At 43.1% G+C, this 25,138-nt stretch overlaps 1 protein-coding gene across 1 annotated transcript; it reads left to right on the top strand.

Annotated features, from left to right (window-relative positions):
- The first annotated feature begins 9,338 nt into the window (after positions 1-9,338).
- Positions 9,339-21,023, top strand: AMER2 (APC membrane recruitment protein 2). Its single transcript, XM_053385904.1, has 2 exons — positions 9,339-10,611; positions 10,789-21,023. The coding sequence occupies exons 1-2, from the start codon at positions 9,750-9,752 to the stop codon at positions 11,670-11,672; spliced, it is 1,746 nt and encodes a 581-aa protein (XP_053241879.1). The 5' UTR covers positions 9,339-9,749; the 3' UTR covers positions 11,673-21,023.
- The last annotated feature ends 4,115 nt before the right edge of the window (positions 21,024-25,138 follow it).

Below are 25,138 nucleotides of genomic sequence, written 5' to 3'. Positions count from 1 at the left end.
GATCCAGATGAAAAAAAGCACTGGCTGTGATAGCTGTCTTCCACAAGTTATACCCTCAGAACTGCTTCCCATCTATTCAAGTAATCCTTCTAAGCCAGCTGCCTCATCCACAACATCCTACAGCAATGAGAACAACATTTACATTTATGGAAAAGCTACCTGCATTATTCCCCACCCTTTCATTTTTTTACATAAATGAAATTGCAGCTCGGATGATTAAAAGGCATAAGGGGCAGCAAGGGAAATACACAAAATAAACAAAAACAACAACAAGATGCCCTTGGGCATTTTTTTATTTGTTTCAGTAGACCTCGCACAGCAACAGAAGGCAAAATTAAGCACATGACTTGAGCATTAAGGTCAGGACTGGATTAATCATTATGGTATGTGCTCTGCAGAGCAGAACCCCAAGCAAAATGGCTATGGTTCAGTTATTAGGGAAGTTTTCAGTGTGAAGAATGTTATAAGGGAGTGCGGATGTAGATTAGTAGTGGCTATGACATATTTGGTTCAAATATCCCAGCCACAATCTCACTAGGTGTTCTTAGGCAAGGCACTATTCTTTCCATCTCAGCAAGCACCCCCTCCCCTCCCATCTGCAATATGGGGCTAATGGTCTTGGCTGTGTGGATAATGTTAGTAGTTATTTCAGGCACTAGGTGGCATTGGACTTAGTTATAGGTGGGGGAAGGGAAGAATTTCTTGTTCTGTTCTTGTTGGAAAGTGACAATAAAGTTCTTGTGCACATCTTAACCCTAGTATATGCATTTTATCCCCACCCATGAGATATACTGAACTAGCAGTAAGAGACACTCTTACTACCTCTGGTAGTAATGGGCATACAGTGCTGCACACAGGGAGGCTGAGAGTGACATGCAATCCATGAGCCACACATTGTCCATCTCTGATCTAGGGTGGATCTAGACACAGGTTAAAAACGCTATAAATAAGTCAGAAATTAAATCATTACAACAACAAAAAAGAAAAAAGCCTATGTAAAAATCCATACAAACTCCTTTTTGCTCTCTTGGTGATGGGTGTCTGTAACACATTCAGAATGTATTATTTGACAAATGTAGCTGAGTAGATTCTGATTCTTGTATCTGCTTCCATATACACAGAAACAAAAGCCATGATTCAGTGGGCTGAGAGCAGTAGACACTGCATGGAGAAGGTCCCAGGTTTAAACCCAGTTAAATGGATATCTAAGGTATCTGAGACATCTACCTGGGACACTGGGAAGCCACTGACTGTTGGAGTGGAAGATGCTAAGCTGCTATCCAAATCAAGGCATCTTCACATAATGGGCATGGCCTACATGTAAATCACTCTTACACTACTTTAATGGCCATGGCTTCCCCCAAAGACTCATGGGAACTGTAGCTTACCCCTCTGATGGCTGTTAAAAGTGGCATAAGAGTGTGACCTAACCTCATAAAATATGTATATGTATCTTCATACTCAGGTACACAGTAGTTGTTATGATATATATTATTGGAAGAAGCCATTAAGAGGAGGACCTTAACATGAATGACAGTACAATATATAACACAAGGGGCTGTCTTCCACTTTTTCAAGCAAGGATGTATAGCAAAGAGTCATTCCTAAGGGAGTGATTTGTCCTTACATAACTCTTTAGCACTGCAGCCATGCAAAGAACCAAGCAGATTGTATCTCCCGGGTTCTGATTTGTTTACTTGTTTGGTTTAGCCATTTGTCTTTCCCCATCTAGTTAGTAGACGAAAGAAATTAAAATCCCAACACTGGTAAATAATCCTTATGGAAATAAATCTAAGATTGGGTACTGCACATTCTTAGAGGGTCCAGTCGCAATATATACAGTGCTATGGAAGGATTAATCAGAGAGAGTTTAAATAAAATGTAGCAGGTCAATACATGGCCATATTAATTAGAAGCAAGTCCCACCCTTCAGGAAAATATTTTGAACGGGTGTTTAATTTTAAGACAATACACACACTGTGTTGCCGGAAGGAGGGAATTCAGGAGAAGAAGTACTTCTAATAATTGATGTTTCAATATTTCCCTTTAGGTCAGGAACCACGAAGGAAGGCTGGTTGACTGTAGAACAAATATTCATTATATGGAATATTCTTTATTACATTCTTATCCTTTTCTCCTCTGAGGAGCCAAGGGTAGGACACATAGTTTTCAATTTCGCCTCTCACAACAACTATGTGAGGTACGTTGGACCAAGGGACAGCATCTGGTCCAAGGTCTCCCATGCAGCAGACCCACTAGAGAGAATCCAGCAGGGCTCTCAGTGGACATTGACAATGGATGCTGAGAAGAAAAGATGGAGGGGGCTGGGAGTTATTAGGAGACCCTTATTCCCCTCACAGAGCTACAATTCCAAGTGTTCCTGGGAAGCAGGACTGGTTGTTAAACTGCTCTGATGATTTTAAGTCTGTGAGGAGAATGCTCTGAACAACAACCCTGTAAGGTTATTACTGCTAGATTCTGTGCTTTTTTCTGGGGGTACACAGGGGTACGCGTACCCCTAAACATTTTGTGAATCTAAGTTTGGCCTCACTGGGGGGGGCAGTATTTCAATATGAGTAGGAAAATGAGAGTACCCCCTAAACTTTTTTTTTAGAAAAAAAGCACTGGTTAGATTCATTTAGAACCCACATAACTTCTGTTCTAAAGCAGCTGTATTGGCTGCCGATTCATTTCTGGACCCAATTAAAGGTACCCACATTAGTGTTTAAATCCCTTAAATGACTTATGGACCAAATATCTGAAATACAAACCAAATCATCATTATCGTAATAATAGTAACAGGCTAAAATACAGCTTACTTAGAGACACGTGCCAAATTCCTTAAAGTGGTTGAGACAGACCCAAGTCTTTCAACTCTCTCTATCATCAGAGCAAGGCCAGCTCTCCTACCCAGAACAATCCTCTCTGTTGTTTTCTGTTTTCCTAACCAAATTGCATCTCAGAGCTTGTCCTCAGCAGACAATTGAAAAGGGACATAAAAGATACTTATGTTGAGCCTGGAAAAGAAGAGACTGAGAGGAGATATGATAGCCATCTTCAAAGATCTCAAGGGCTGTCACATGGAAGATGGAGCAAGCTTGTTTTCTCCAAAGGATAGGACATGAACTAATGGATTAAAGTTTCAAGAAAGGAGATTCCGGCTAAACATCAGGAAGAACTTTCTGACCGTGAGAGCTGTTTGACAGAGGAATTGACTCCCTCAGAAGGTAGTGGACTCTCCTTCACTGAAGGTTTTAAAGCAGAGGTTGAATGGCAGGGGGTTGTACTAGATGACCCTCAGGGTCCCTTCCAACTCAATTATATGATTCTATAAGATAGAAGAGAACCTCTTTGTGTGTATGTATACAAAAGGTGTTTTATTGATTTAGTGTCTTCCCTCCATTGCGCCTTAGCAGATAGGGCCAGCTTCAGAGGTAGGCATCGTTGGGCACCTGCCAAGGCTCCCTCTGTGATGGGAACCCACTGTTGGCCCCCAGAAATTCCTTGCTGTCATTTCTTGTCTTCACATGCCTTGTGCTCTCTCTTGGGACAGTTGTGCAGTCTGGACCCAAGGGGAGAGGACACATGAATGGGCAGCAGGCGCCTGCTGAAGTCACCTGACCTTTCTGAAACTAGCAGTTGGAACTGATAGCAGACATTGATGTGGACAGCAATAGGGTGTGGCCCAAAAAAGGGTACTGCTGGACAGCCACAGCCAAACTCCCCACAAACCTCCATATCAATGTAGATGAGACCTTCCTTGGATGGATTGCTTTGTGCACGCATCTTAGCACCATTTACTGATATGGCACAGATCTGTTTGTGTATATATCAGGGCTGGCATCCATACCTGGCATCCAAGGGCAGCTGTGGGGGCAAAGAGCCTTGGCTGAGCCCACCACTGATGTTGGAGACGAGCTTCCCATTCTGGGCAGCTGAGCCTGGGAGCTGCCCATTGTTTAAATTTCCCACAATGCCCTGGAACAACACTTTGAGCCGAAAAGCATTCCCCACTCCAATATACAAGGGCTGCATCTGAGCAAGCTTTCATGAGCCACATGCCAGTGATAAGTGGGGCCAGAGGCAAAAGTAGACAAAGCAAAGAATGTAAAGTTTATCTTGTATACATTAGGCTAATTTTATGCACACACTCGTCGTCCATATCCTTCACCCAGACAAGCAAGAGGCATTCTCACAATTCAATGACACTTGCTAGCCAGGCAAAAATACTTGGGGGGGTGTAGCAGGACCAGTCTGGGGAGAATTCTGAGGGCCAGACAGAGCTGTCTGGAGGGTCACATACAGTTCTTGCATCTGACATAGGCAGTAGTGTTGATAATTAAAATTCTGGGTTGCTCACAATGACAACGTGACTTAGATCATGACACTGGATGTGTTAGACTGCCTTTTAGGTATGTGAATGTACTTAGCTTTTATTTTGTTTTAGTCTTATATTGGTTTTGGTTTTTGTATTATATTGTAAGTTGCTTTGAGTTTTCTTTTTAAAAGTGGTAAATAATCATAATAATATATTACCACTCCTACTGCCACCACCAATAGGAACCTGCTGGAGCCCAGACCTGGAGGTAGTAGCATTGGTGTCTGTGCACAATCACAAGAAAACCAACCTTTTTCATGAGATTTCGAGCCGTTTAATCCTCCCATACACCATCAGACAGAAATGCTGCACAATAAGGTTTCGTCATTTGTAAACTTTTACTTACATTGTGCAGTTTCTTCCAGCTAGATTTGTAAGCCTTTTTTGTTCGCTTTTCCAGCATGGGCTTCTGTTTACTTGAGCTTTGAAAGAATGGTTTTGTGTGAATATCTGCATTATGTAATGTGGCAGCTGTGGGTGGGTTGCTGGCAATGAGCAACGAATGCTAGACCTCTGGACCTAACATCAGAAGCCTTTTCTTCCTTGAGAATAAAAAACAAGCCCTATGGCAAATTTACAAAGCACACTCTCTGACCCAGATTTCAGATGTACATAGTTCCCCATAGCTAATAACATGGAGCAACATTACCACTCTATAAATACTCCTATTACGCACACAAAAACTATTTGCATTAAAGGATCTTGCAGTTGCCCCCATAGATAGAATGAACGCCATTTATTACACTTTGTACACTTATTGCAAATATTTGCTTATATCACATCTCTTAATGCCCTCAGAAATTCCGTAAATAGCAGCAATTAAACATCACATCACTGACCCATTAACTTGGAAGCACAGAAATGGGATTCCATTGATTTCTGTTCAACTGCTTGTAAGAAAATGTATTCAGGATCACAACCCAAGATTGCCATTTTGTTATCCTATACCTGATGTTTAACTTTCCTTATACTGATTAAAAACAACTTGCTTCTAGCGTAATACAAGGCCACTAAACTATGGAAATCCCTGGTTCTGACCAAACATGGATTCAGACAATTCAATTTCCCCCCACCACATAGTGACTGCCCACCAGGTGTGTTGGGATCTGCCCAACATGGTGGATGCCCAGTGTGCCATGCATGACATCACTAGCTGGGAGAAGCCACAGCACACCCTCCAAAAGGCCTGCTGGAGACCACTGCAGCGGCAGGAGAGCCCACCAGAGCCCATCGCAGCAGCAGGAGGGCCCAATGGAGCCCGTCTGGCTGTGGAATATTGACGTGGCCCAGCCCCCTCATTTAAAATTTTGTGGGTGCCTGGGCCACTACTGAGTTACAGGTGGCAAACCAGAAAAAAATGCTTTCTCCCTTGTGGTATCTTGCCTTAAGATTTCTGGATGGCTACGCATTTTGCATGTTTAGGGGGCTGACAAAAACCATTCTTTTTAGGAGAGTTTTGTTATCTGATTGTTTAGTGGTGCTGATACTATTTATAGCATTTTTGAGGTGATCTCATTCTTTTTTAAAATTACACTGTATTTTAAAAATATAATGCATGATTAGTCATGGTTTGATCTTGCTATAAGGTGTTTTAGGAGTCATGTTTGGCTGAGAAGAAAGGTAAAAATGTAAGCAACACAAGTCGGTGTGATGCAGCAGTTAGAGATTTGGCCTAGGTCCTGGGAGACCAAGCCTCAAATCCCCACTCAGCCATGAAAGTAACTGGGTGATATTTGGCCAAGCATAGTCTCTTAGCCAAATCTGCCTTACAGGTTGTTGTAAGGATAAAATGGAGATGGGGAGACCCACGTACCCCACATTGAACTATTTGGATGAAAGGTGGGATATAAATGTAATAATAATAATAATAATAATAATAATACCAAAACATCACACTCAATTTTCCTCCTCTCCTCCAGGTGCACAGTGTTTTTGCATTGCATGACTACCAGCCGCCAACATTCAACTTCTGAAGTAAATATGTTTTCTCTATTTTCCATGAATGTTACATTTTATTTGCTTATGTAACAACTTTGTTCTGAATCACTAAGCAATGACGGAGACAACATGACGTATACACTAAAAATAATGAAAATGTTATGACTTGATGGGTTTGTCAGCTCATCTGTTTGTTCTCTACATCTGTTATCACTCTCATTCTGGCAAGTAAGCTTTCCTTGACCCAGTACCTGAACAACTGTATGAATAGAGTATTCATTAGTGGTTTGCTGGAAGCATAGAGATGACCAGGAGGCAAAATCACTACTTTGCATTCCTCCTATACCAAATGCATTAATGCAAATACATGCTAGCTGTTAAAAGTGGTGACCAGACAAAGCATTGCCAATAGAATTTGTCACTTAACTGATTGTCAGCTTTTCTATGGCATATGCCAGGTGGACCTTTTTGAGTCTACGGATCCCTTGACCAACTACATTTTTTCTGTGGTCCCTGTGGCACCCAGGAGCCCAGTTATATCACCCCTTGCCTGCAGCTGGCAGCCTCTTGCTTTTTTTCAAATACCCTCCCTTGTGGAGTGGTCCCTCAGCCTCATCTCCTCTCCCCATCCTTGGGAGTCTTCCGGGCAGCTGCTGCTGCCCCCTGGTCTCTGAGTTGCCCCCATCCTGCCCCAAAGAGAGGTGCCTCCTCACACTGTCCCACAGGGGCCCAGGACTTGTCTGTCTATTCCCAACAGCAAGGGCTGGTGGACTGGCTAGCTGGGCACCCTTGCCTGCTTGCTTGCTTACTCTGAGGCTGCCTCAGCTCCTGGCACCCAGCACCCCCTGACCAGTCCCAGAGGCAGCATTTGCCTGGGGAGCTTGTAGCCAGGGCTGCTGCAACAAACAGCTATGCAAGTCTTTGGGAGGCAGAGATGCCAGAGGGCATCTGAGGAGGGAAGGAAGGAAAGAGAGACAGAGGACAGTGTTGCCCGTGGCACCCCTGACCACCATTCAAGGCACCCCAGGGTGCCATGGCACCCTGGTTGGAAACCACTGGAATATGCACAATATTTGTGGTAGTTAGAATTTTGTAAACAACCACTTCAAGATCTTCAGCTTGGAAGATATATTGTCCACAGTTAGCATAGTAGGCCATAAGCATGTTGTTGTTTAGTCATTTAGTTGTGTCCGACTCTTCGTGACCCCATGGACCAGAGCACACCAGGCACTCCTGTCTTCCACTGCCTCCCGCAGTTTGGTCAAACTCATGCTGGTAGCTTCGAGAACACTGTCCAACCATCTCATCCTCTGTCGTCCCCTTCTCCTTGTGCCCTCCATCTTTCCCAACATCAGGGTCTTTTCCAGGGAGTCTTCTCTTCTCATGAGGTGGCCAAAGTATTGTAGCGTCAGCTTCACGATCTGTCCTTCCAGTGAGTGCATTAAGCATAGTGGGTATTAAAACACAAGATAAGTTCTTCTGTGGTACTTAAATGTTATTTAATCATTCGTGATTCTCATTACACAGAACAATAGAAGCAGTAATCTCAGCTTGCATTTTTGATATGGCGTAAGCAGCTCTTTGGGCAGGGATACTGCAGCTGATAATTGGTTATGATAATGGGTCTGATATGGTCTCTTGCAAATATAGTCTGTCACGCAACCTATGAAGATGGGAATACAAAGGAATTCAGGAGACTAACTTCCCAAAAGGACGCGTTCCTACATATCTCCAGGGCCACACCCAATGCAGCTGTTCCATGTAGTGGATAGTGGAGAAAATCGTTTCACAGGAATGTTTCATCCCCCCAGTTTGCTCAGAAATGATTACATCTATCAGAAATACGTAGAAATCTAGCCTCAGATCTCATTTTTGAACAAGTTACATGGATAAAACATTCACAAGGAAAAAATTCACAAGTATGCCTTGTGGGAGTTATTCAAGCCGACATCCTGTGGATGCAAAATGTTCTGGAAGAGTTTGCTGGCCCGTAACTGTTCAGGAGAGTAAGCAAGAAAGGACTTTGTCAGTGTCACATGAGAGATCTGTGACTGGATTTCCTGACATTTTTGTTTTCATCTTAAAGCCGTCATGGGGGAAGAAGCAGTGACTGGAGAAGTAAGCCTAGGGGGAGGGGTGGTTAACTCTTTCTCCTGCATTATTCTCCTGATGCAGCCCTCCCCACCAGCTGCTGTTAACTCTGGAGGATAACAGGACTGAGCTCTGAATCAAATTACTTTTTGTATTATCTGTACAGGTTGCTGTTGTTTACTGTACTTGTACCTAACATTGGACTATTTATGCACACCAAAACTATTTTAATTGGTCCAGAAATTTCTGATGAACTGAGAAGTTGTTTTCACATCCTTACTAGCAACATGGGCAGAGGATTTGAAAATCCTGAATGTTTTCTTTCTGCATTTGGCTATTGATGCTGAAATGTGTTCTAGGTTGTAGGGAAACCTATCTCTGAAAGGCTTTTGAAGAAGGAATGCCACCAGACCCCATGAAAGTTGCCCAGTTTATTAGACTTGCTGTGTAATAAAATGCACCCTTTGTTTCCATCCTTCTGGCTACATGAGATGCATGCCCTCTTTGCAATGCTTGCTTTTTAAAAGGGTTTCCAGCATGCAATTTGGATCTGACCCTTTCGGTTTCTTTTCTAACGCTCAGGCTTCCTTCTGAGAAAGTGCCTTCAAGCATATGCAGAGTATCTTTCCCCCCCAAAATGGAGTTGGGAAACTTGAGGGTGTGCTGTAGTGAAGAAAGGCTTCAGCCCCACCACCTCTTCCTTTAAATAAAAAGAAGCCAGGTGCTGGGGAGAGAATAAAACAGGAGCTTAAAAGCATGAGGAAAGGAATTGTGCTGGTGGATGATCCACATACCCCCTGCTTCCCAATACTTCTGGTGTGTAAGCAACAGCCTCCTCATGCGCCCCAAATAAAGCAGCCCCCTCCCTCCGTCCCTGCCCAGGCATATGCTAAGCGAGCGAGCAGCCGCAGTCACAGCAGCCCCAAATGGATTAAGTTATATAAGCCCTCCCCCTCCCCGCTTTTGGAAAGCCGCGGAGGGTGGGGTGGGGAGGGGGGAGTCGCCTCTCCCTTCGCCCCTCCTTCCCTCCCGCCATCCCCGCTTTCTGGCTTTGATTGTGGGCTGCTGTAACAGCTCAGGTTGGCTGCGGAGCGAGCGGATGGACGGCGGCGGCGGCGGCGGCGGAGGCCTGGCGCAGGCCCAGGCCTAGGGCTGAGTAAAAGCTGCTTAGCCGTGCCGGGGTTGCCATGGTGACGGGCAGGAGGCAGCGGCGGCCGCAGCAGCAGCAGCAGCAGCAGCAGCAGCGAGGAGGCTGTCAGTGAGCGAGCGAGCGAGCGAGGGAACGGAACCAGGCATCGGCGGGGAGCTGCAGGAGGGGAAGGCAGCCGCCGCCGCCGCCGCCATGGACGTGCACGGCGACTGTGCCGAGCTCAGCGCGGTGGGCGATCAGCCGCCGCCATCGGGCAAGCTCAACAAAACCGCCTTCAAATTGTTCAAGCGCAGGAAGTCCGGCGGCGCCATGCCCAGCATCTTCGGCGTGAGGAGCGGCGGCAAAGGCAAAGGCGGGGAATCGGGCGGAGGGCAGCCGGGCATGGTGAGGAGCAAGACCCACGACGGGCTGGCCGAGGTGGTGCTCGAAGGCGGCAAGAAGGAGGAACCGGGAGGAGGCGGCGGCGGCGGCGGAGGGGACGACCAGTTTGGCGGCGGCGGCGGCGGAGCCCCCAAGGATTATTCCCCCTGCTCGGCGGCGAGCAAGTCCCACCGCTTCTTCTCTCTGCTGCGCAAAAACGGCCGCTCGGGCGAAGGCGGCAAAGGGGAGAGACCCAAAGGGCGCGGGGGGCTGAAGGGGCTCTTCAACAGCATGAGGTGGCACCGCAGGGACAAGCCCAGCAAGGAGGACGAGGCCGGAGACGGCGCTGAGGGACAGGCCAGCCACCTCAGGCCCGGCTCCCTCACGGCCAGCCTGGAGTGCATCAAAGAGGAGGCGCCACGACCCCCGGCGGCGGCGACTGCTGCAGCAGCCCCCCAGACCCCCTCTGGGGTGGCCAGTGGGGACCAGATGCTGCTGCTGGCCCACCCCAGCGCTGAGGCCGTGCCCACCCAAGAGCAGCAGGACGTTGGTGCCAGGGAGCCCACCCCACGTACCTTACCACCACTGGGAGCCGAGCCCCCTGGGATCCAGCCTGGGATCCAGGAAAGCTGCCCCGAGCCGCCCCCCGGAGATGGCGATGGCCCAGGGACCCAGGAGGACGGCGCCATAACAGGTGACATCCCCATCGAGCCTTCCCCCCCTGTTGAACCCGAGTGTGAACGCAGCCAAGAGGCGGCGGCGGCAGCCCCTGACCCTTCCTCTCTTGATCCACCCTCTGAGCCGTCCATTGACCGTATTTGTTTGATGTTTGCTGACGTGACTTCACTGAAAAGCTTTGACTCTCTTACAGGCTGTGGGGACATTATTGCCGACCAGGAGGAGGACGTGGGCAGCGGCGGTGGCGGTGGCGCAGGTGGAAGCGACAAGAGCGCCCCTGGGGTTGGCAAAGCGGGGGCTTCCAAAAAGCCCCCCAGCGTGGTGACCTATCAAGGAGGAGGAGAGGAGATGGCCAGCCCTGAACAGGTGGGGGACACGTGCGCCCCAGAGTTCTGGGATGTGTTGTCGCAAGCGGAGAAGCCGCAGGAGACCCCGGGGGGAGGGAAAGAATCCCTCGAGGGCTCCAAAGGTGGCGGTTGTACCAAAAAGGTTCAGGATGCATCAACAACTGGGAAGCACATTGGTTTCAACCAGATTCCGGTTCACCACAGCCACAAGAATGACCAGAAGTGTAGGGAAAAGGAGCCACAGGAAGCCATCCCCAGCAGCGACGAAGGCTATTGGGATTCCACAACACCTGGGCCAGAGGAGGACAATGCCAACAGTATCCAGAAAGAGGTAATTCCCAGGGACAGCTACAGTGGGGATGCTCTCTATGATCTGTATGCTGATCCAGATGAAAACACAGCCACAGTTACTTCTGCAGAAGACGTCACCGCTGTGTCTTGTTGCAAGCCACTGTCTCCAGTAACAACAACATGCCCAGTCAAAACCCATACAACTTCACTCAAGGACTCCAAGATACCCATCAGTATCAAGCATTTTACGTCGCCACATGGCAGTCATGGCCCAGATACCAATAATAGCCATCATCTTGCACACCACCAGCCTACCAAAAGTGAGATCCCTAGAACAAAAATCCCAGTTTCTAAAGTGCTTGTACACCGGGCAAGTTACCGGAGCCTAGCAGGGACAACAGGTAAAACAGCCACATATCATGAAAGTGCCAAAAAATAGAAGGAGATAAATATGGGTGTGTCAGTCTTGCAGAAACCTGCTAATAAGCAGTTTGGCATCTAAAGGAAGACACCTACATGTGCCCTTTCTGTGAACAAAAGGGATGTGTGCTTCTAAAGTCCATCTTGATATATAGTATATATATAAATATAAAGTTAGATTCTTTTTGAGCACCTTTTTAACATTTGTATCTGTTTTTCTGAAGCACTAAACCACTCGGGAAGCCACTTTTCCATGTCTTTTGTGGAAGCAGGACTTTGATTAGGTATATAAAATATAATAATGCAAACTTGTGCCATGAATTCTTCAAAGAAGACACAAATTGGGAAAGAGAGGACCAAAAGAAGTTTTCCAGTATATATAATTTTACATTTGTTTGTTTTAAATGTTTTTAGCCTATACTGAGAAATGTTTGCTCTAACTGTGGGGAAATGTCAAGCAGAGTAATAGCAACAACCATAAAATCCCAGGTATTTAACCTGAGATAGAAAGAGCACTGTCAACCAGCAGCAGATTCAACTCACTTGTGAAAGGTAGATTAGCAAGTTAGATGGATTTCTATAATAAGATATATTTTTGTTTGTCTGTCTGTTTGCTTTGGATCTGTCCTAGTGTAAGTGGATAATGAAGACATCTAGTGAACTCTCAGTTGTTTACACCAATATTTTTCCAATGCACAAAATAATCAGGTTCAAGGGAATAACTTTCCTAAATGCCAATATAGAGACAACTACAACATTTATACAACAAATGGTTCTTCATGTATAGATAGATGCATATGATACTCTTAGTGCTACAGCTTTTTTAAATTAAAATGTCTTTCTGTATTTACTAGAGTTGAAACAAAATTAGTTTTTATAGCTTGATAATTTTACAGTTCTAAATGTATGGACCTTCTTAAAAGTACAGTAACTAGAGCAAAATTTTATATTGGCTCTAACATCCAAGGGTAGGCAAGTCTATTGTGTTAATCTTACAAGAGCATGCATAATACTGGAATCAAGGATCTAATGGTGTTTTTGCTGCAAACCCCTTATTTTCAGGACTTTCTAAAAAATAGAATTTCAGTTTAGTACTTGCAGAGCCTGAGGCTGCAAACCAATTTTTAAAATGTTTGTTTTCAAATGTTAATAAATTTAGCTTTTGGTATTTGCTGTGTGAAAGTTTGTATTTCACACACATACCAACTTTTAGACTTAAGATTATTTTCCTTTAAGAAAGAGAAGAAAATTGGCGAACTGTTAGTCCATTAAAGAGTTTTATCACCATGGACAAAACAGACATGTCTGTTGCCACTGAATATAAGCAGTGCTGCTGAAAAGTGGTTGCTGTATTGACATCTTTTCAGTGAAGCAGCATCACATGATGTGCCTAAAGATTTATTTTCAAGATAGAAACAACCCCATTGTGGTCTAATATGACAGGGCTTAAAGAAAAGTAAATTAATAAAGCAGAACACCACTAGGCAAAAAACTTGTTTCAGAGGTCCTATTTATTTTTTAAGAAAGTAAAACTTACTTTAAAAAACGATATATATTTTGTGATGTAGAAAATTCTAAATTTCCTTCCGTAAATCAATTATAAGAGTTCATTTAACCTCTCCTTTTTAAGTTCCCATAAGTAAATATTGGTTTACATAATATACATTTGAATAAGAGCATTAAGGTTAATGAAGAAAAGCTAGAACATATAATGGTTGTATTCTTGCCCACAGCTAGGCTGCTTATATCACATTGATTTTCAATTGCATTAATGTAGCCTCTATCAGAACTGCCAAAAAAAAATATCAAGAACCGGAATGTTTATTTACAAAGGTCAAATTCCCAAGGATGATTTTAGGCATGTGCAAGGGCTTGAGTAAGCCGTGTGGGATTTATCTCTTCTTTTTACTTTGATCAGCTGATCACCATATGTTGTCACAAACTGCTTTTTAAAGTATATTCAGTTTCATAAGTCATTTGCCACTTCACATGGAGGGTTGGGATGAGCAAGTGGACAAGAAACATAATTCCCAACTCCCCATCCCTTTGGGCATGTGACGCTAGTGACGCTTTGGTCCCAGTGGTCAACAGTGAAACAAAGTTTTGTGATCCTAAGGGGACTTCAGACATATTTTCCTAAACAGCAACCCACATGCCACATAGTAAACTGCTTTTGAAGGGGAGAGCAAGAGCTCTGTTAAAGCAGTTTGTAATATGGCATGGGGATCAGCAGTTCAAACAAAATCATCATTAGGCTACAGCAAAGCCTTTCCATGAACTTAAACAGACCATTGGATCCCAGTCAACAATGTATATTGCTTGCAACCATGCAGATACAGGCTATGGTCCACAGAAATCCCAGATAATAGTGGGGAAACTGCTTTTGCAAATTACATGCAACAAGGTTGGGGTGGGCCATGTCTTCCATTATCCTAGGGGAGGGAGGCAATGGTCATATCTTAGCCTTTCACCCCATATTTACTTTGTTGCTGTGCTAGACCCTGAAAGCTGAGTTCTAAGCATGCTTAATTGGCATTAATTGGCAATAAGTAGTTCAGTGGTAATCAATGGGTCTCCCAAGTTTTTAAAAAAAACATGTTTAGAAGCAGAGTGCTAATGAACCCAGGTGGGTTTATTTTGTATACTTTCTCAAAATGTATTTGTGAGTGGTTGCAGGTGTGCAGCCGTTTACAAATTCATATTGTACATATGCATGTATATTCCTATGGATACACATACAATACATGCACACATTTCTGTAATATGCTGAAGGGCACATAAACTTACATGCACAGACAAACAGACCAATGGTACAAATAGCAAATGTTGCCAAATCATTTTGACAGTTATTTAACTTTGCCTGAGAATGGGATTCACATTTGACCTGATTCTGCTTGAGTGCTTGTGTGTTTTTTGTAGATTTGGGATGGAGAATGATTGATTTACACTTGCGCGTGTAGTCCCTCCCATTGAAGGCCCTGAGACTACATCAAATTACACAGACTGTCCCCTTGTGGCTGTAATACTCTGGAAGGAAAGAATCCAGGGACACAAAATTTTATTCCAAGCTGGATAATAAACAGCTATTCATTGTTTTACATCAGTGAAGATCATGCTGTTTCTGCATGCTTTTTATGCAAAACTATTATAGCATTTTGTTTAAAAGGGCAGTTGTGTAGAGAAGTGCTGCAGGGTGCTGAAAGTTGAGCTGGAAAGAGGATGTTGTAATATGCCGGAAGAGTTAGCTGCAGGTCAGAACAGTGGTGTGTCTTTTAAAATTCTATGAAACAACGTTGCCATTTGGGAGTCCTTATCTCTTGCAATTTTTCACCATATGCATTTTGCTGATCTGTAGCCTGTTATGTATGAAGAAACAATAGTTACCCATAGATAAAATTCCCCTTCCATTTATGACTAAGATGTGCCATTAAAATTGTGTTGTCTTTCGTTTTCTTGCTTTTTCATTTTACATCCAGTTGTTGCTTTTCTTTCAAAGGCTAGCGAGCACAGAAGGCATCACACATACAACCATTTTTGTCACAGTAAAATGGGAGCAGTGTAAATCACTCTCAGTATCTTCCAGGGATACTAGCAACACTTTTAACAATGATTGTGCATGACAGAGCAGTTTCCATTACCAACAGTGCTCACACAATTTTGCTGGTAAGGGAGTAGCACCAAGTACACATCTGACTAGCAATAATATCATTTTTGTTAACACTCCAATGATGTATGAATGATCACAGTTTTGTAATGTTAGTTTGGAGTGAAAACTACATTGTTTACTATGCTGGAAGTCTATTCACTACAATCAGCAAGAGTGTCGTTCTCCTAAAACACACGACTGTTTAGGTGAAAAGGCTGGCCTGTAGCAAGTAGGTCTGTGGCGGGGATCAGAAAGATAATGACATTGTTTGCCCAGTTTGTAGCTACCAGTTGGTAGGACCCATTTTGGTAGCTGTTCATTTGTCTGCTAGTAGTATTTATAAGTTGATGACAATCATCCTGAAAAGGAGGAGGAGGAGAAGAGTGTGTGTGTGTTTTATCATAGTAAGGGGATTGGCTGATTTATGAATCAGGGCAAGGCTCTGTGGACATAGGGATAAGTTCACAGTTTGAAGATGTGGTATATTCTGCATGAATGTAGTGTCCGTAGGGCAAGTCTTGCAGACATTGCATTCATAGGGTGTTTGTGTGATTGCATACAGGTTATGTGAGAATGATCTTTATACATGTCTGTCTCAGAACTGCAAACTCATCAAACTATTGTCAGTGTTTCAACTCCAAGGCACTTTCAGTAGCCAGGAATATGTGGAACTCGATTCTTACATGATGCTTTGACCTGAAGAGAAGCAACATAAGGTGCTTCCCACACTTCCAAAACATAGCCTGTGGAAGCACCACACTGCACCGACGACATGTGAGTTAACTGTATCAGTGCTGACTTGGTGTGTGATGCTTCCTTATTTAACCAGATCCAAGCCTTTCATTTTGTGCCTGCATTTTGCCCTGCCCTCATCAGCAGTGTTACACTCAACCCACATGCTGCCATGAACCAGGGTCTTAAGAACTGACCCTTAATTATTCACAAAGCACCATTTTGTGCAGTGCAATCTGGTGTGTGGTGGCTCTGAAGGAAGTCCTGTTCAGTGGTCTTGCTTACAGGCGGATGTGCATCGAATTATAGACTTGAGTGGCTAATGATTTTGAAATCATTAATTCCACAGCTTACAAATTTGCCACTAATTTTGACCATGATGATTTTATTTTTAATAAGAAGATTATATTTGTACACTAGAAAATAAACAGTGCCTAAGACAATGCACTGAAGAGGATGTTCAACAAACATGTGTTAGGTGTATTTCATTCCCTTCTGTGATCTGTAGAGCACTCTGGTGATTGAGAAAAATAGTGGAGTGCTGGAATTAAGGGAATGAACCATGTGCAAGTGGCCATGCTAGAGGCATTCTGTAGAGATGTGCATTTTAATAACAGAAATTCATGTATTTCTACAGCCTTGATAGGCAGAAATGATCTTCCAGATCCCAAAGATGCTGTATTCTTTAATAATGAAGTCATTGTTATTTTTATTCTTCAAAGAAGGCTTTATTTGTTTAGACTTCTGCTTGGGATGATGCTTGTACAGTTGTTTCCCTGTACATAACATGAAAAGAGTATGCTACATCAGGTATTTGGTATTTTTTACTCTTTGCACTTATAGGTCACTTGGTACCTTTTACATGTTTTTAGAATATGTTATGTTATGATGTATACTTCCAGTATTTTCTGTGGCATATGTTTTTTAAACAGGAGCTTTCTTTTAAAGGCATGGATTGCTCTGTGTGATCTTATTTTGCTCCCATAGATTGTAAAGAGGTGCCAGAGGTGTGGTCTGCATCTGAGACAAAGACTTGGTTCTCATCTCAGTGCACATGCATTGCTTCATTGGCAGGAGTCCACAATGCACTTATTCTGGAGCAATTCAATTGATTTGAGTAGCCTGGGATAAATGGTATGTGGATTCCAGCCATTAGCAGTCATAGGAATAAAGCACATGCAGTAGATTTAAGACAGGCCCTGTCTTGACAAAGCAAACACATGCTTACTGTTACTGAAGAATTGAATTGGTTGCCCGTTAAACCTCCTAGGTTAGCAATGAACAGAATTGGTTGGCTTCAGTTCATATGCTTCTCCTATGAAAATTCCTTCCTTGGTTAATTTTTAATGGCCTCTACTGAATTATTTATCTAGACTAAAATGATATTGCACCAAAGTCTTCAAAATGTCTGATTCTGAGGCCAGTCCGTCCCCCCTCCCCCCACAGCATAGTGCTTCACTATCCCAGATAAATCAAATTGCCATGCTTTGCTTAGTGAAGCAAAACTGTTACTTGGTCTGCAAATTTATGGGACTGCCCAAGCTTATAGGAAGCTGTTGATTTGGCTCCTCAGCTTTTCATCCTACTAAATGGCATGTTTTCCAAAAAGCACTCATTTTTTGTTTCAGTAAAGCTGTGGATGAGGCAGTTTGATTGTGCCATAAATTTAGATGCTAGACATTTATTTAACAGTAAAAATGTGTGTGTGTGCACACATATGAATGAAATGGGGCTGTTAGCACATGCTGTTGGTATGAAATTATTGTATTTTTTCCTTTACTCTAGATGAGGAAAAATATACATTGATCCTATAAAGACTCCAAGAGAATTACGTATTGAGATATTTCACATAGGGCAGAGGAACAGTGTGTTCTGTGCCTATTTTTAAGGCAGAAATCACCCATTTGCCCATATATAACTATACTGACATTATTTATTACCATTTTGAGCTGGATATGAAATGGGTGCATTTTAAAATAATCTTGGGGTAGATATTGCTCATGTCATTGGCGTTGACTGCAATGGAAACTGGTAATCTGGGAACAAGAGTTGGTGAAGTTGTGAAACCTGCGGTGAATTATTGGCATATTGCAATTTTGTACTAAACAACGGAGGGTCCAAATTAGACATTGCACAGGAGTTGCAATTTTGTTACAAGAAAAGAAGAAAGGCCCAGTTTGAACTGGGGACACAGCCTGGGGAAGGCAGAGTATAACTGTTCCGCCACTGCCTGCCCCCCAGAAACTGCTTGTAGCTGTGGAGGAGGAAACTTACAAGCTTCATTGCTTAAGCTGGTCAAGTCTTTCCCACCACAATAACAGCAGCTTTGGGGAAGGGAGAATTCAATGTGGGGATAAAGGGTTAGATCCCCCCACAGGCCCAATTCAGAGACCCCCATCATGGCTGCTTTTCATAGAATTGAAAAGACATTGAGAGCTCCCGTCACAGATCTTCAACATGTTGAAACAGAAGTCAGCCTTTCAGAGAATCTCATCAAAGAGCTGGTCCAAACATCATGTCGCTTTGGTGCACACCTTATATGTTTCAAAAACACGTGTATCATGTAGGTACTGTCAGGACTGGCTATGGCTCTTTGTCAAGTGTGAACCTGAGTTAATCATTGAATAATGTTGAAGTCACCTTATGTTCCAACTCTGTAATGAGAGTTGTGAACTATTCTGTATCCACAGGCAGAACATTTAGAGGTGTCCTGTCCTATTTTCAGTGCAGGAGCTGTTAGGGCAAATCTGGATTGTATAGGGCTCCCTTCCTGGTAGACTTAAGTTGTTTCCAATCCTGTCTATTCTTCCTTTCTCCCTCCATTTCTGATTGACAAGTTTCATCCTGCGCACAGCATTTTCGTAGAATCTTCTGGAGGTGATTGGCTTGATTAGGCAGAGAAGCACTTTTTGTTCATAACTAATGTAGCTGAGAAGTGTGAAGGAACAAGGACAGAATGCTGGGAACACATGGAGTACTGGTATAACATTTCACTCGCATGCATCACTGAGCACTAGAAAAACCATATGGGAATCCCTATAAAACATGTCATCCATTTTCATCATTGGTGCCTACACTTCTCTTAATGCCATTTCCAACATGACATCAGTTATGGGATTGTGCCAGTCTGCTTTTTACATCCCTAGCTTGGTATGGATAAATCCCACTGTTTTGAGTGGGATGGACAAAGCCTAAACATATGCAAGAGCTTGTAACCTTATTGTCAAAAATCTAGGTACCTCCATATGTGTCTGCCTATGAAATCCCTCCTAACCTGCTGAGTTTTTCTTCTATGGTCTGTCAGTGTTACTGGCTAATATTGTCTTCTCATATAGTGGAACAACTAGTTCTTCACACTCCATCAGCACAAACTCCTCTTCTCTCTACACACTGTGAATTCTTCATGCACTCCTCGTTTCTCCTCCAATATCACATAGATTCTGCCTGTAGTTTTCATCTACACCCATTCCAGGGCCAGCGGAGCACATTTAACGTGCCTCCCTCTCACTGCTGCTGTGTATTTTCAAATTGCCTGCAGTGTAGACTCCATGCACATCTCTCTTGCTCCACAGCCAGCAGAGATTAGATCCTGTTTATCCATCATCCAATTTGTTTGCTGCCAGCAATGCTTTCTCCATGCCCATTCACCCAACCAGAAGTGCATTTTCCCGGGGGGGGGGGAGGAATTCCCTCCCTCATCTTGCCAAATATGTGTTCTCTTTCCGCAGCCAGTGCATACTGCAGGCTATACATGCATTGTCTCACCCTGTGCATGTCACACTGTATCAGCAGTGCATTTTCGATGAACATCCTTGTCAGTGCATTTTTATTAGAAGCCCACGCCATTCCACTACCTCATTGTTGGAATCATGCTCCTTTCTCAAAACAGCCTCAATTTATTCATCTTCAAGCAACATTGCATAGCTCATAAAAGAAAAAAAAAGCAGGATTTGCTAGACTATTATACTGTACTGTTGTTAGAGGATCAGTTTTGTTTAGGATGGGATGTCGCTCTTCACTGCGAAAAGCAGTGGTATTTGGTAGATAGTGCAGCTGGCTTGTGTTTGATTTATCTCAATAGTGTACAAATGTGTACAAATTACAGTTGCTGTCAGGGAGTAAGGTGGAAATAATTTGTCTCTTAATAAGATAATTGTTCTGACTAAAACGAATGTAGTCAGAGCTTTGGGGCACATACTCGGTATCACTTAATACAAAATAGTTAGCAGCTTAAGCTTTTACATGCAACATCAAGGTAGTTTAATAATCGTAAAATAGGTCCCTCCTCCTTTCACTACTTATGCACGTGTGGCATAAATTTATAATCCAGGGACTGGTAGTTATTCTGGAGCAATTAATCTCCAACACACAAAAAAAGCTTTTGGTTTTGAGTATGTGCCACTGAAGTTGAAAAACAGGAACTTTCTGTATTTTACTAAGGCACCAGAGAAAATAGGTTTCCAAGGCAAATGATAAAACAATCTCTAAACACACACCTCCACTTATATTTAAAGATTTGTTTCACTGTTATACAGAATTCCACACGGTTTTGTATATTGTTGTGGTAATCTTTCTTTCTGATCTAAATGCAAATCGTGTCTTTCCGTTTTTGTTGTTGTTCCATTTTAGCAAGCAACCACTCCAGGACTTGACCCTGGTGTTCAGCATGTTCAATTTGAAGCTAACACAATCACTGCCATTTTTAATTTAGCTTGTGATGGCAGAAACGGGATCCAATCCTTTCAAATAAGTCAATCCTACGTGCTGTCTATTGCGTTACTCTGCCTGCCCTGATTTTGTGATTTGTTAACAAGTATGTTTTTTTCCTTCCTTTTAAACTTTTAATTCCAGGTCCACGTAAAAATATTATTTAGTAAATTGATGATGTTGGTTTGAGACTGTAAGGACCACCATCATCAATATAGTATTGTTGTTGTTATTATTATTATTTTGATCTGTGTTGCATTAAAGAAATCACCATTGAAGTATTAACATAGTTCAGTCGTATTTTTTCCACACAAACACATTGAAGGAAAAATATTTTATCTGCTTTAAATAAATAGCTGCCTTTACAGAAACGGTTACAACTCCAGACAAAGTTATAGTCTTAGAACATTCATTCTTAGCCACATCTGTTGCTTAAGCAGCCCTGAATCCTAGAGCAGGGCCGTCGCAAGGGGGCTGGGGGTGTTTGGTCTGCCCCGGGTGTCATGTCTGGGGGGGTGACAAAATCTCCCCGGGGGGATCGGCGTGGCGGTCATTGCACCCCCGGCAAGCGGATTTTTGCAATTGGTGTGATCGTCGTCATGAAAATTCGCCCGCCGATCGCGCAGATATGCCCAGTGATCAGGCTGGCACCTCCTGGCGGGTGGCGTTCGCACCTCCCAGAGGGCAGCACTTGCAACCCTGGCGGGTTTTATGCGATCGGCGGTCTGATTTTGGTGATCAGTGTTGGCACCCCTGGCTGGCGGCTCTGACACGGTTTTATGTGATCATTGGATTTGCGTGATCTGCAGGTGTATCTGTTTCACGGCCAAAACGGCCAACCCTCCCTAAAAAAGCTCAACAACTCTTGGCAACGGTCAGAAAAATTGCAATGTGGGGTGGTGTGACTAAAAAAAATCGCACCAGGTACCACCTGACCTTGCTATGCCTCTGTCCTAGAGGCAATTATAATTGGGTGCAAGCAAGGGTTTATGAGGCAAATGTCTCTGTTGTTGAAATCACAGGTGTTTCCCCTGATTCCGCAAGCAAGATTCATGAATGGAAGGACCTTTCTGCAGCTGCAGCAAATGCTGATGTCGATCTGGCTGTCTAAGACTCTTTGAATTTCTTGGGTGTGTAACCATTAGGTGCACATGATAGTCCCCTGAATTGAAAAGTAAAGCATTGTCACACCATAAACAGGGACAGTAGAATCTGTCGTTTTATATATCACCAAGATCTCATTAAAAAATCTACTTCAGCCTGCTAAAACTATGACTAAGACTACCATAAAATGCAACACAAAATATGGCTGCCATTAGAGGTAGCAATTTATTTTTGCCAATGAATGGGGTGAGGGAAGTAAGAGACAAGTTTGATTCAAAATGAATCTCCTAATGACACCAACCCTCTCAGTGCACCAAAACTCCATTTACAGAAGGTGCTAACAACCTGAAGGGAAAAGTACCTCAGAGACTTTAACTTGCCTTCCAAAAAGCTGCAGTAGGCGTGATTCAAGCTGACTGTGATGGATTTGTATTGTTATAAAATATTGATTTGGTGTCTTGCGCTCAGCACATTGTAACTGACAGTTCATTTTTACCTACAAGAACCCCCTCCCTTCTTTTTTTGTTATCCAGTGTGATAGCATGTGGCTTATTTAATATATGAAGAAGAACCATATATTTCAAAAGTGCGAGGTATGTGGTTTAATAAGATATCCTTAAGCTATTCAAACATTGTGCATAATTCTATTCCTGATCTATTAGTGTTTACTTATGAACTATTCTAATGGCATACATTATATTTTGGTGTTTATATCATATTACAAGCTAAATCATTGGGTGCATGTGAGATTGAGGCCCCAGAAAAAGAAATTTGGGGGGCAATACTGTGGTGCCCCAAATGGCTGCCATGCTCTCCTGTGCAAAGACGGAATGTCCCTGTGCCATGCCATGAGAAACAGAAAGAAAAATGGAAGATATATCACAATGCTGAGATTCTATCACCAGCCTGGGAAACCAAATGGAGAACACCACCTGCAATACTAGAAAAGTCAACTTCCAAAATTCCACAGAAGCAATTGGATTTGCATGTGCAAAACTGTTTAAGATGAGAGTCCACAGTTGCTACATGTACAAAAATACTGGTGGTAGTGTTCGCCTAAGTGCAAATATGAAATTTGTCGAGCATCATTTATAGGCAACGTGAGTTGCTCTCATTGAAACTAATACAGTAGCAGAGGTTATTTAATACTCCACTTTCCCCTTAAAGAGCACAGGTTAGTTTATGTTTGTTGCCCAGTGATCCACTCAGGCAGTTTACAGGATTTTCAGATTAGTAGATTGTATTATGGAAGTTAACATTTGGAAATAATGTGGCCATAAATAATAATATTTCATTTCCATTTCTATCCACCTTCTCAAGATACATCCATCACATAGCTAATGTGCTTCTGCTCTGGTGCTCCATGTATCATCTGATGGAGACTTCTGAAAGCAGGTTTCCTTGTCCAGTTCACTGTCAGGAATACAGTGACACATTGCTTCGCATGTGCTGAGCTGTCCCTCCACTGAAAAGCCACAGGCTTTCCCCATGGAAATAGCAGAGTAGCTGCAGCAAAATTGGATGCTGAATCTTTTAGGCAGCTGCGTACCTCTATTCCCTTCGAGGCACTCAATATTTCATTTGCATTATCACCAGGTTTGCTTCAACAATGGTTGGCATTCACTACTAGCTGCTTTTTTAAAAAAAATTATGAAGAATTTCTCCCCCCCACTTCCTTTGTATAAAATAGGCAGAGCCAGCTTGCATGGCTAAGTACAGATTGTCTGTCTTAGATCCACAAGGTGCAAAATGCACTTTAGCCAACATAAAACAAACGGTTTTGCAGATAAAAGGTGGTGTCGGTGCAGTAAATGCAGAAAGGTGAATGTCAACTCCCTGCTTCCAGAAGAACTGTGATTTCAATATGAACCCTTCCATTTCTGCATCAGTTCAAGTGACTTCAGTGTTGGCACTATTTATAGAATACTGCTTTACAGTTCTATTAGCATATTTCCCCCCTCTAAGGATCTGTGTGACTAACCCAAGCAAAAGACTTGCCTGTTTGAGTCTGTACAAAAAGGTCTGTGTGAAACCAGCCATTCTTGAGAGGAGTTTTATAGCTCACTGGAAACAACTGCCAGCTTCCAACGTGACAAGAGTAAATCTCAAGCGTATGCCTGTGAGTTTCTAGAAATAAAATGGGGGAAGAGTTTCACTAGTACTGCTTAGTTAAATAGTGCTATGGACCAACCTGGGCCCCCTGCAAACACCCTTTTCGTAGTGCATTCCTGATGCTTTGTGCTTATGATGGTATAGGGGTGGTTATACACAGTTGCACTATTTGTGCCAGCAAAAGTTTCAGGGTGCACATCCTGCTTTGTTTTCAATCACTACATGTCCTGTAGCTTCCTTCTTAAGTCCTGTAACTTTTCTTATCAGAAACATTCCAGGGGTGGTAGGGGTGGTTTGCCCTGCTTTTGTTGAGCTATAATGCAAGAGTGCCCCACCAGATGGCAAAAATGCAATAACAAAGTAGTTATTATTGCAGAGCAACTAATAAAGTGGAATGAGGTGTAGATGGTTCAGTACATACCCACCAGTAATGCACTATTATTGCATCATTGACATGTTGCAAAATAGACTCAGGACTCAGCTATACAGCTGCAAATAAAACAGTTTAAGTGCGTTGTAAAGTGCATTATACAAATGCGACACTAGATGGCGATGGTGAGCTGTGTCAAATTCAATATATTTTTCAAAACTTTTTTTTTTTTTAAGCATTTTTAATATGTGTTTAGATTCCATCTCAGAGCCTGAGCCTCTGTAGACTGTCATCCCCATGTGCCGGTGCTTGATCTGGCTCCTTGCACTCAAGTCCCCCTTACCAGGTTTTTAGGATGGTGTACTGCGAATGTGCCAGGAGTCGTCATGAGCAGCATATGAAGATGCAAAGTTGTTGTCAATGGGGAGAGGGAGGGAGGTCAGTTGGGGACACTGGGTGGGCTACCCATTGAAGAAAAGATTCTCTTTCCATTACTGAGGCACAGTAAATCTGCAGTTGGAGCAAACGCTTGCAAAAGTTTTCATTTTAGTTGCTTGTAAATGTTGACGTTTTTAATTGCTAAATTGCTTTGTGATATTGTGAACCGACCAGATAAATAAATAAAAATTGGTCACTGAAATACACGGGAGTTAGATGTGAGAAATTGTGTAGGACACCCTACCCAAAACTAGCAGCCTCCATATAATTTGGACTGCAACTTCCATCATTCTCAACCATTGGCCATATTGGTTGGGGCTGATAGAAGTTATAGCTCAAAAGGTTTCCAAAGTCACTAAATGGGGGCAAGCTGGTG

Source organism: Podarcis raffonei, chromosome 4 (assembly GCF_027172205.1).
Source record: "Podarcis raffonei isolate rPodRaf1 chromosome 4, rPodRaf1.pri, whole genome shotgun sequence".
In the NCBI taxonomy this organism is placed as follows: Eukaryota; Metazoa; Chordata; class Lepidosauria; order Squamata; family Lacertidae; genus Podarcis; species Podarcis raffonei.
The sequence above is the reverse complement of the archived record's forward strand: the minus strand, read 5'-3'. Positions and strand labels throughout refer to the sequence as shown.

Coding starts and splice junctions, on each gene's coding strand:
- AMER2 (XM_053385904.1), top strand. CDS start 9,750: ATGGACGTGCACGGCGACTGTGCCGAGCTCAGCGCGGTGGGCGATCAG. Junction 10,612..10,788: donor GGAGGACGGCGCCATAACAG/GTGACATCCCCA, acceptor ACTCTCTTACAG/GCTGTGGGGACATTATTGCC.